The sequence below is a fragment of the Motacilla alba genome, chromosome 1, assembly GCF_015832195.1.
Source record: "Motacilla alba alba isolate MOTALB_02 chromosome 1, Motacilla_alba_V1.0_pri, whole genome shotgun sequence".
Classification (NCBI taxonomy): domain Eukaryota; kingdom Metazoa; phylum Chordata; class Aves; order Passeriformes; family Motacillidae; genus Motacilla; species Motacilla alba.
The window spans coordinates 96,290,886-96,303,716 of NC_052016.1; the positions used below are offsets into that span (position 1 = coordinate 96,290,886).

The 12,831-nt window shown below is 39.4% G+C and overlaps 1 protein-coding gene across 2 annotated transcripts in view; it reads right to left on the reverse strand.

The window, feature by feature from the left end:
- Window positions 1-2,666: 2,666 nt before the first annotated feature.
- Window positions 2,667-12,831, reverse strand: part of TGFBRAP1 (transforming growth factor beta receptor associated protein 1) — a 37,370-nt gene continuing 27,205 nt past the window's right edge. For both annotated transcript variants that reach the window (XM_038136328.1, XM_038136336.1), the window contains exons 9-12: window positions 12,110-12,253; window positions 10,638-10,797; window positions 8,575-9,008; window positions 2,667-7,952 (exon numbers count right to left, since the gene is read on the reverse strand). In XM_038136328.1, the coding sequence (XP_037992256.1) occupies window positions 7,764-7,952; window positions 8,575-9,008; window positions 10,638-10,797; window positions 12,110-12,253 (927 nt within the window). In that variant the 3' untranslated portion in view covers window positions 2,667-7,763. The remainder of the gene's footprint in view (window positions 7,953-8,574; window positions 9,009-10,637; window positions 10,798-12,109; window positions 12,254-12,831) is intronic.

Sequence of the window (12,831 nt, forward strand, 5' to 3'; positions counted from 1 at the left end):
CGTAGGGTATTGAGGCATTGATAATTAACAGCAGCTTAACAAGAGATTCCTCCCTCCTCTGGGATTGAGATTTCTTTGGTTTGTAGTTTTTAGTTTTGACCATCTGTGCTGGTTTTGGATGGGATAGTGCTGATTTTCTTCACAGTGGCTGGTACGGGGCTGTGTTTTGGAACTGTGTTGAATGCAGGGTTGATAACATAGATGTTTTTGTTATTAGTGAGCAGGGCTTACACAGGGCTGTGTGGGGCTTGGCTGCTGGTTGGGGTTAAACCATGAGAGCAGCACAGTTGTATGGCCAGTCACATTACAGAACGAGCAACTGTGAGCAGAAGTACTCCTGACACGCTGACTGGAGTGTCTGGAGGGGATGTACTGAGCGGCTGCTACCCAGAACAAGAGATTTCAGGAAGGTTTTGAAGCAGGAACACTAAAACTTCTGCTTGACAAATCAGCATGTCACAAAAGGCCACAGAGATGCTTTGAAATGAGATATGACAAGTGGAAACCTAAAGATGGATCAAAAAAGGACAGAAATGAAAACCTTCTTTCGCTTTGCAAATACAAATCCCCAGTGAATGACATCTTTAAAAAAGCAGACACAAATCCATCCTGTACTCCTCCCTCCCCATCTTCAACTGCTTGTGATTCAAGCAGAAAAACCCCTACTTCTGTCACACTCTGGGAGCTTTCTGGCATGACACTGCAGAGAAACCTTGTACGTTAGAGGGACTAAAAGGATTGAAACATCTTTGCATGCTGTCTGTGACTTTCAAACAGATATAAAGCACTTGCATTTTATCTGAATATATTTCTCCAGGTTAGAGAGGCACAAATTACATAATCTTGAAGCTGTCACCAGTAACTTGGTAATTTTTAAAAATTCCCTGCTTATTTAGTCTTTCTATAATATATGCAAAAAACAAAAGCAAAACCAAAACAAACAACAAAAACTAAACCAGGCCAAAACCAACAAAAAAACACCAAAACCTAAACCAACAAAAACCAAAAAACAAAACAAAAAAAACCCCACCAAAACCAGAAAACCAACCAACCAACCAAAAAAACCCCTAAAATAAAAAACCAAGCGACAAAACAAACTAAACTATTTATTCAAGACAAATGTACCTTTTAGCCTTTTACCTTTCTTTAACAAAGAGTATTTTGGATGTTTAAACAATACATGCCTCTGGCAAAGACATGCCAAGAAGACACTTGGACCCTTGCCAAACTGGTTTCAAGCTTGTCAACAGCGGTTTAAAACTCGACAAGTTACCCGACACAGGATGACCCTGCATCAAGTTGGGCTTGGACAACACCATCTCCAAAGAATCCAACCAGCCTAGATTTTTCTAGGATTTAACTTGCATAGGGATGGTCAGACCCCAATCAATGAAAATAACATGTTGGCAAGGTGGTCATGGGACAATATCTTCAGGGGATTGTTGGCAATTACAGGCATTGGTAATGATGTTCATGACTACTATTGGATTTTTAGGCACTGTAATCAGCCTTGTTATCTACTGAAAACCTGCCATGTGTTCAGCCATCAGCTTTCTTCTGGCAGCCCTGGCCTCTTTGACCCTATGCTGTCCTGCAGCTACAGTGGTTGCAGTGAACTGGACCTTTGGGACTCATTTCTGCCTAAACTCAGCTATAGCTATTGATTATTTGTCTTGGAAGGAGTTGCCATCTGGATGATTAGCATGAACCATTTTCTAACCACTGTCTAGAGACAAAACTAGCTGAAATCCCACAGGGCTGGAGTCACGACTGGGTTGGGGGCTTAATGCTATCTGTGTTACCTTCCCATGGATGGATGGATGGATGGATGGATGGATGGATGGATGGATGGGGCAGTGCAAACCAGGGCTCTCCAGGGTGTATTTCCTGCTGGCTGAGCTAATGAAGTCATGCTTGTGTTCGTTTTTCATTCCTTCCAGCATCGTGCTGCACTCAATATATGCATCCCAAACACCCTCTGTAAGAGCACCCTGAGCACCCACCAATGTTCCCACAGCCTTCACTTCAGCCAAAGGAACAACCTTTACCTGATAGGGCTGTAGAAACCTTGCCATTTGGTCAGAGATCTGAATGCCAAAACAAGAACCCTTCCCTGAAGTTCCAGCTGTGTTGGATCTGGATCCCCAGTTAGGCCGTGCACAGAACCTGCCCTCAGCATCCAGGAGATGCCTACAGCATTGCCAGTGCCTGCACTGTCTGGCAGAGTGGGCTGGAGAGCAGCTGAATTAGGTCACACCTGCATGCCCTAAACACTCCTTTTCTGCACCTCTCCTTTGCATTCCTCTCTCAGTCCCCTTAGAGATCCCACCAGTTTCCCTGGCTTACCACAGACTCTTTACAGCCCTTACGACCCGTCCTTTCCTGGGGCTTCCTTGTCCTACAGTGCCACTGGTGGGCTGGGCAGCAGCTGGTCCTTTGGGCCGGAAGCCAGGGCCATTATTCCTGAGCAGGGTGGAGGAAGCTGAGGAACACCAACACTGCTGCCTTCTGCAGAGTACGTCAGCACCAGCCTCACTTCCACATGTCAGGGATCTGACCCCTCTGTCAGTCACCCTGATGAATCCTCTATCCATCAAGAGATAATCTTTTCCCTTCACTTGGACATTCACATTCCAGGGTTTATGTATCTATGAATCCATAACAAATGTAATTAAAAGATTTTATTTTATTAAAAATCAACATATTTATACATTTGTACATTCCACATACTGCTGTGTATGTTCACCAATATAACCACTAAGTCCAAAAGCCTTAACAGTACAAACTTCCATCTGAACAAATTTACTGCAGGGGAACTTCAATTTTGAAATCAATCATACATTACAGAATGTTATCAACTTTTCTTCTTTTTCCTTAAAAAGTAGCAGCACATTTAACTACCAGTGTTCACAAGGTATAAGCCCCAAATTGTCGTACAGCAAGAGAAAAATTAATTAGCTAATATAGGCAATAGGAAGAGAGCTCACAATGAAAATGTATTAGTTGCTGCCTGTTAGGAACAGCAGGATGTTAATAAAACACTTAGAGCCATGCTGAATAGAGACTGCAGCAAACCAGGAAGAGTTATAAAATAAAAAATTACTTCTTGATAGAACTGTATAAAACAAAATATTTTTAATGTCATTCAGGACAGGAGTCCTGCGAAGAACAGATGTTGTTATAAAGACTCAGCAGTCAGCATAATGCTTGTGTGTTTAAACATGTAATAAAGTTCTCAGAAAACATACACATACTCCGTCCCTACCACCACCTTTCCACAGCTCACAGTAGTAGGGCTTCATGCGGCTTAGCAATAAAGTGACATTTTACTGAAGACACTTCTGCTCAGGAGTCCCCCAGACCTCTCAAGATTTGTACCCATGTCAGTTAAGTGCTAGAAGAGTGACATTATCAGGTAACAAAGGCTGGAAGGTTTCTGGAGACTGGGAGCAAGGAGAGCAAAGAGAGGAGTTCTCATTGTAACCTGGACTCCTGTGCACACCTAAGCCACACCACAGCCAGTATGGGCTGCTTGAACAAGTCAGTTCATAGGTGTCTCTGGTGTGCTCTGTGTAACAAACCCCAAAGGCTCCTTTTCCCCTGGCTTTGAGAATATTACAAGAATACTGATCTCAATGTGGCAACTTATCCACTTACACAAAAGAAATGAAAATGTAACTGAATTCTTCCTCATGAATATACAGCCATGAATCTTATTTTGAGCAGAGCGCCAGATTCTGAGCAATTTTTTTCTTAGGATTTTTCCTCTTATTGACTGAAAGAGAGAAAAACTGCATATGATGACATACACACATCATAGGTAATTTTTACATGAGGATGTGTGGAGATATGAAAGTGTAGAAGAAAGTTTATCAAGTGCTTTTTGTATGTACTGTCTGTAGCAGTGAATGGCTGAAAAAAAAGTCAGAGCTGCAATATTTCGGTAACTGGAGGTTAAATCTTAGACAAATGTGTTGTGATGTCTGCAGAGGCATTAGTGTGAGAGACTAATCTCATTTATTATGTCCTGAATCACAGACAGTGTGAAAAAAAAAAAAAAATCTGCACTACTGTTTTAGCTTTGACAAAAAGTTGGAGGAGACTCTGTGGAAAAAGTGAGGGAGATGAATTTCAAATAATTTAGCAACAGCTAAATTAAGGATAAATATTCTGGAAGAATCTCCACTCTCCAAGCCAGGTCTTAGACTCGACATTCCCTAACTGGAGATAAAAAAATCACATCAAGCTTTAATTCCCAAAAAGCATTTGTTTCCAAACTAGAAGAATGGTCAGAGAAATATTCCTCTTTCCCACCTCTCCTCCTTCACATATGCAGCCAGCAATTAATACCCAAATCTTGTTCCTTCCCTGTTCGCTCCCTCTGTGCTGCTGCAGCCATAACTTACCAGAGTTATCCTGGCCCAGGATTTCAGGTACATAAACCAAGAATCACCAAACTGATAGTGCCCAAACAAAAGAACCATTGAACTCAGGCTCTCCAGAATGAAGCTCTCTTACCCAAGGGGTGTTCAGTTGTCCCACCTAAGGAAATCTGAATGCAGACCTTCCATAAATGTCCTGGTGACAAAGCCCAGAGCACCACACGACACTCTGATGCGGGCTGGCATCTCCTCTGGTTGGGAATATTCCCAGTTGCTCACGTGCTGGACACACACAGGAAGAGCATTGCCCACCTGCCACCTCCCTGCTGAGCTCTTGCTCTGCCTCAGGCTCACATTGGCTTTCTCTGCTCTCTCCTTCAGTTACTGTGGGATTTCCATATTAATTCATTCAAATGAGTTCTAGTATAAAATTTAACAAAGCAACAGGTAACAATGTATCAATTTTTCCAGTCCACATTTTCGGGGGACTGGGTTTCAAAGAACTAGATGCCCCCAACTTGAATATTAATCACACATTTGATTGCAAAAATGCTGGCTTTCATTATTCTGATTTCTGTATTTGTTCTGTATGTACAATTATTGGTTTTGCTGCATTTCAGCCAAAGTACCTATCTGCAAAAAGATATTGACTATTGATAAAGAATTATTTAACCTTTTATAGACATACTTTTTCTTGCAATAGCAACTGAGAACTTTCCTGATGTCCGGAATGATATGATTTTTATTCCATTGCAGCAGTAGTTCATCACTACTAAGTGGATAAAATCACTCTAAGTCATGGAGAGGGGTCTGTTTTAGTACCTCCTTAGTAAACAGGAAAAAAGAATATAATTAGGATGCTGGCAGCAAAAGAAAGTATTTCTTAAGAAATGCATGCTAGTGTACACAAGAGGTTTGTAGGGTCTTTGTAAAAATCATTTCCACTCTTATCAGCAAGTATTTTGAGGACAGGGGACTACAAATTTTTCTATACCATTACTGCCAGTTCAAAACCCATGACTACAAGATAGAGACTCTGCTGATACCAGTGCCACAGCAGAATCACTCACATCAGAACTGAGTCAGAAATGCCCACACTTGACTTCTTTTGAAGTGCCTCTCACTAAATGTGACTTGCACATCTTAGTACAAAGCACTACAAAATTCCTTACTCAGGCATTCAAAAATAAATAAATAAAATTCAGCACAACAGTTATACTTTCCTAATTTCGAAATCAGCAAGGAGAAAGATTCAAAGGTCTTTTGCTTTAAAGCAAAGTACTCCACACCTCGAGTACAGCTCTGGGACCCACAATACAAGCAAGATGTTGAACTGTTGGAACGAGTCGAGAGGAAGGGCTCAGTGATGATCACAGGGCAGGAGCACTTCTCCTGTGAACACAGACTGAGAGCTGGGGCTGTTCAGCCCGGAGAGAGGCTCTTGGAAGACCTTACAGCACCTTCCAGAAACTGAAGGGAGACAGCAAGGGAGCTGAAGAGGGATTTTGTACAGATGCATGTACATGATAGGGCAAAGGAGAATGGCCTCAAGCTGAAGGAGGGCAAATTTAGATCACAGATCAGGAAATTCTTTATTGTGATGGTGGTGAGGCACAGGGTGCTCAGGGAAGTTGTAGACAACCCATCCTTGGAAGTGTGCAAGGCCAGGCTGGATGAGGCTTTGAAGAACCTGGTCTAGTGGAAGGTATCCCTGCCTATGGCAGGTGGGTTGGATAGATGATCTTTTAAGTCCCTTTCACCCCAAACCATTGCACGTTTCTCTGAGAAGAGATGGATATTTTCTTCCCCTGGGTGAGGTCTGGCTGCCCCTTCTTGGAGGCAGCACTGTACACAGAAGGCAGCTTCCTAAACCAGCCTTTCTGTACAAGGAGGCTGCATCAGGACAACCCTGAGGAACATGGTGTGACTGGGGTGGTCCTGTGTGGGGCCAGGACCTGGACTCCACGATCCTGATGCATCACCTCCAACTCAGCTTATTCTGTGATTCTAGAAAGGAGCAAGCAGATACTCCATTTTGCTGAAAGCCTCCACTGATTTGGAACTCTGAAATAGGGAGCAGCCACACTAACTCAGCTGCATGGGGGTCAGTAAGCCTGGTATTTATTAGAGCTTTACAGAATTCAAAGAAATGCTTTCACTTTGCAGTATTTAAGTTTATTTAAAGTTGTCATTTTTTTAACCTCTCTTGGAGAAGCTACATCTTTTAAATAAACTTCTTTAAAATGGTTAAATAGGAATGTGAATACATATGAGGGCAGTTAAGTAAGGGGTTTGTGTTATTTGAAAAATTTTAGTTCACAGAATATTTAGTAGAATATAAAAACCCAGTACCCCTGTAGTGCACTTTTGTAGATTTCTTACAATTTTATAACTTCTCTCCGTGGTTTTGATTGCACAAAGTCATCCAGAAGCATTAAAACCTATTTCTGTGGACTTCCAACCTGCCTAAGTTATGTTATAGCAAACATTTAACACATCATCTGTACATTTATGTATCAGCTACATCTTAATCCTCCAAAGAAATGCTAGAATGATAAGATCAATTTATTCAACTGTATGTACAGCATATTTGCATATTAATAAATAAATCAGTATTAAAGTCAGGGCCTCTTCCCCCATATAAAAGTGACTACAGTCTGACCAGACAAACTTTCTTTTTTCTTCCAAGCTCACCTGTGTGATTGAGGTTATTGGTTTCCACTCAGTACATTAGAGTAACTGCAGGAGCAGAAACCTAACAGAACAGTGCTTACATTTAAGTTCCACATAGAAGGTGGATGGGAGGGAGATACTCAAAAGTGCATCAAAAGCCAACATTTTGTAGAGCAAAAAAATTGAAGTTGACAATGTGATCCTGTGGAAGATAATCCAGCCCAAAAGAAGACATGCTGCAGCAAGCACTAACACTGATGCACATCTCTGTCTTCATAGTAAGCTGCACGATGCCAATCTTGTCCCATCACTCTTCAAGAATTCCAACTCCAATAAATGCCATCTTCCCCTCCACAAATTTATCAACACCACAGTCAGTGCAAAGGGACAATTCTTAAAATGACTGTTTGCCTTCATTCCGTAACATTCATCCTCACTGTGAAGAAAAGGCTCCTTTTCTCTTAAGTGTTTACTCCTATTCACAGAAGAGCCCATATTTGCACCTCTCCATGTGTGGTAGTGAATTTTCTTTTCTATCTACATTCATTAGAAATCAAAAGATAAGTAGCAATATTTTATATTTACTGGAAGTCTTCCCATTAACCCAAAAACTAGCTGTCCACCTTGATTTATACTTAAAGTAGCTGCACTTTTTTCTTTCCAGCCCACTTTCAATGGGGTGTAAGTCATGGGAACTGTGGGAATATTTCAAGTCTGATTGCTGGAGGTGGGAGAGTTATGAGTCACATTGGAATTGAGATGTCTGTTTGCAGCACAGTGCGTGTGGGCCATACTCCCATTGGGGTATCTTACAAACACAGGCTCGCAGAAAGGATTTTGGCACACCTGACACACTTTTTTGTCTGAAAGAAGAATCGGGGCTCCTTTTTGTTTAACCTAAAAGAGATGAAGGAAAAATTACAAATATGAATCTAACAAGAAAGGAAGGGAAATTATGGAGCATAATTGCAACTATGCCAAATGGATAAAACAAAAACAATTTTAAGAATCTGCTGTGAGCCCTAAGCAACACTGTCCTAGCTAGGAATAGAAGAAATCTTTACAACTGAATTTACCATTAACAAAATCTACTAACAAGCTTCAATTAATAATAAATGCTGGATAATTTTTTAATAAATGTTGACAGGTGACACAGTAAAAAAAATTGAATTGAAAATTCTGACACTCCTTCCTAGTGAAAGAAATGCTAACTGACACTTGTAAAAGTTTCTGCAAGAACTTTGTTAATCTGAGAATCCCAGATTCACTTCATATTCATCCCAGAAGCCCACCAAGGTTATTCCTATTTCAAGGCCCCTACTTTCCCTTGTTCTACAGAGAAAACATACAGTTCATTTTGAATCTATTAGTCATGGCAAAAAAAAACCCCTAATAAATGCCAAAGACACAAAGACAGCTTTTGTACTAATTCTTCAAACTGCTTTTGATTACCGTATATCAAAGGACTCAACTGTAAAGCTTCAAAATGCTTTTATTTAAAAACACCTCAGTAACCTACCTTCTCGTGCTTGTAGATTAAATTTTCAGCTTGTGCTAACCCAAGTGCCACCTGAGTCATTCTTTTGGTGTGAATGCTTTGTCTCACTGCTCCAGCCAGGAATGGGGAGAGGAGCTGCACTGACCAGCTGTCAGGCACCACCTGCAAAACCAGACCTGCATCAAATTCCGCAGCGTGGTTATTCAAGAGATCCACAGCAGCCATGACGAGCGCACAGTCTGAAGGGCCTGGAGTTAAATACACTGACAGCAGCATATGGAAAAGCCTCCGCCTGTACTGCGAGTCTCTGTTCTCAGAGTTCCACATACAGTACTCTTCAGCAGCATGGAAGTCCTTCAACTCATGGACAAGGATATGCAAAGCCTTCTCGTGTTCTTCTAGTTTCCCATATAAAATTGCACTCTCCATATGAAGGTCTGTGCCCTGGATTTTGTCTGTTAAATGAGAAACAAGGCAATATTTGCTCAGTGGAGGAGACAACGGCTCCCTCTCCCAGTCAGTGCAACTGTAGAGAAGGCAGATGCTTGCAAGCTCAGGAATGCTCAGATGTATGGAAACATCTCTAACAAAAGAGCACCACAAAATATGGGACAAAGAAATTACTAAATAATAAGTGACCAACCACTGTCACTGACACCTTTTCAGTTCTAGCAGACACTGCTGCCATGTACAATAAACTGTAAGATGAAGCTACAATATTTTTAACCTCTGCTTCTCCCAGTATTATAGGAGGCTGCAGAATAAGCTTCACACGAGACAATAAAAATCCAATAGTACTTCCCAGTAAGAAAAGGACACTACAAACCTTAATCCAGTTTAAGGTTTAAGTGTCAGCAACAGGCAGGTAGAATGGCAAGTTCATCTGGCATTTCAAAATAAAGTAGAAAATAATCTAATTATTGTAAAAGTGATAAAGATTTGCATAGGCCTATGCCTGGAAAATACAATGTGTAAAATGCATGGAAATACAATGTTTTTCTCACCAAAATATTTTAGTTATCAGGGATGAACACCCTGATAGCTTGCACTGATCTCACTTTCATGTAAGGTAAGATTTGTCATGTAAGAAACCCTTTATTTTGGAGCACATGGATTTCAAGCAAATAATCCATTTTGCAACTCTTGCCCTGAAAATTTGTTTAAAAGCTGACTAAAAAATGAAAAAGAACAAGAGTTTCAATGACTGTACAATATCCATCACATAACATTTTGCTGCCCGAAAAGGCAAGAAAACATTAAACTTTGGTAAATTATTTTAGTTGCTACTCCAATAAATGTTGCAATTTTTATTTCCACTTACACTGGATTTTTTCCCACTGAATTTCAAAAAAATCATTCCGCATCTTTCAGTTCAATAAAAAGCCACCTCCCTTTCATCCACTATTCCATCATTCTTCAGCCATAATCCTCCATACCAGAGAAGACTTAAACACTTGGCTTGCTTAATTGTACTGTATGTTTGCATTCCAGTGGATGAAACATTATAAATTAACCATTTAAGCACTGACCAAGGAAAATACTTAGCTCAACTGTTGCTTGCCTTATATCAACAGTAACATGTATGTTGCACTTTTCACCTTAAAAGATGCTCATATTTTTATTTAACATGAATCCCAGAGTGAGTTTCAGGGTTATGGGTAACAGGTCCTTGGCAATTAGATTCCTTAAAGTTTCACTTCCATTTACTAGAAGCAAGCTGCTTAAAAAATAAAGTTGCAGGTCTGTCATTTGCAAAAGGTTGTCATGTCATGTCATGCAAAAGTTCCATGCTCATCATTAAAAAGAAGGTGACTACCAAGAAAATTGTATGCAGATATTTGTTCTGGCCAATTGGTATTTTGTCTCTGGTGCAGTGGCAAACATACCATTGGAGCTATGGAGACCAAGGACAACACCAACACACATGCTTTCTAAATTAACATCTGTTTGTTAGAAATACAGCCTATCAAACAAACACACAGAGAAATCTTAGATCTTTCAGTTTTCTATCCTTGAGAGGACTATTATTTTGTGTCCAGCTGGAAATCACATAGAGCATTTATAACAGATAACATGCAACCTACCTAAAATAAAGCGAATTCTATAAAGATCAGATTTCTGAAGCAGACTGCGAAGTTTCAACAGCAGTTCAGTTGTTTCTGTACAATTATCTGTGGTCACAGATTTTAGCTGAAGTATTGCCTCCAAGTACAAGACAGCTAGATGAGTATGGTACTTTTCTTTCTACAGATGAATAGAACAATGTTAGCTCAGTTTACAAATCTCTTAGGCCCAGCAATAACAGTGATGAATATTTACTTAATTACACAGAAGTGTGTTTTAACTTGTTCAATTTGAATTAATCACAAAGTTTTTTGTCCATACAGATAACTTAATTCAGAGCAGCCTCACAAACTACATTGTAATTACAGAATTCCTCATATTCAAGTATATTCTTTGACGTCTTCTATTTCTGCAATAAAATCTGACCAAGCCACCAGAGGTAGAAAAGCACTCTGAAGGCACAGTGCTTTTTTTGTTATCCACTATCCAATATTCATCAAAATAAGCTGATGATTTGATTGTTTTAAACGTTCACACTAAATCATTCACAATAATCTAGTAATTTTTAAAGACCAAATTGATTTATAACCCAGCTTTTACTAGCAGGTAGATTTAATTCAAAAATATTTTCACAAATATTTTACAAGGTGCTGTGTTGAAGTCAAAGAGTTTGTTTGGAAAAATCCATGACATCAGAGACAAGTATATTCATCAGTCATGGTGTAACATACCTGCAACACCAATACGGGAACACCACTGATCTGATGTGCATTTGAAGAATATGAATTAATGCCCTGACCATCAGCTCTGCAAGTTTTCAGTGTTCATTTTCTTGCTTAATTTCAGGGTTACAGAACTTCTCCTGTGCTTAAAATGTTTCAGATCCAAATACAACATGTGGCTGCTTTTGTACTGAGCTAAAACTCCCAAAAGTGCAATACACTGTCACTTAGTACTTGTGAGTGCATCTTTTGAGCATTCAAAATCAAGAGTGGTTTGGAATTCTAGTGAGGGGTGCATGATTTGATTGTTAATTGTTCAAATCTCTCTAGAAAGACAGAATAAAACATTCTCACTTGTAAAACACTGAATCAGCAATTTTAATATATTGCTGCCACAGTGCAATAGGATCAACCTGTTGCTGATCATTTTCTATGATCTTACAAGAAGAAGATTTGAGCCTCATAAAGTGAGTGAAATAGAAAAACATGCATTAACCAGATGTAACCCCTTAAGTCTGAGGGGACATCAGCAATTGTTTTGCTATCACAAGCACTGAAAAATTCAAAATAATGAAGGTATCCACTCCTCATCTTTTACTTTGAAAGACTTCATATTACACCTATTTCTTCCAGATATATTTCTTCCATATATATATATATATATATATATATATATATATATATATATATATATGCCTATTTTCAGCCTTGTTGATCATAATCTGCATTCTGAATCCAATGCCTACTTTTAGCATTCTCACAGAACTCACCTGTATTTTTCTTTCCAGTACTAGATGTTCTAGATATTTGACATGTGCTTTAGGATATTTGTTAAGGCAACTGATGATATCATCTGGATTAATGTTTTTCTCCTGTTCTTCCAAAGGCCTTTTAGTGAAAATCTGTACACCAACCTAGAAAGAGTTAATTGCATTTAGGAACTCAATGGCAACTAATTAAATAAATATTTAAAATTAAAAAGGAATAGCACTATTGTTAATACATTATTCAGGAAGATAAACACAAAAAGTTGCTCAACACCACAGGATTACACTACCCTGTGCTTATCTTGATCTCACTCACTCCTATCTGCACACCTCAATTTGTAGTGTATACACTGTCCAGCCTATAAACCTTGGCTTGAGCACAACTTCCACAAAAAATATTGAATGGATTTGCACAACAGAACAAGAGACTTCACACTTTGCAGCAGGAAAGCTCAAATTAGAGACCAGAATGTCTTAAGCCTTTTCACATGTGATGATACAGATGGAGCAAGAGACTTCTGTAATTACCAAACCAAAAACTTAGAAATTTGCCACTGCACAAAATAACTATGCTTAAATTAATATAAATCAGACAGTGACAAGTTTCAACAGTACAGACTGTCTGATCAACATCAAACATCACAGAACTTGTGGGTTTTTGTTTTGGTTTTTTTTTTGGCAGATTAAGTTAAACAGCTAACCGGCCAGATTATTTATTTATTTTA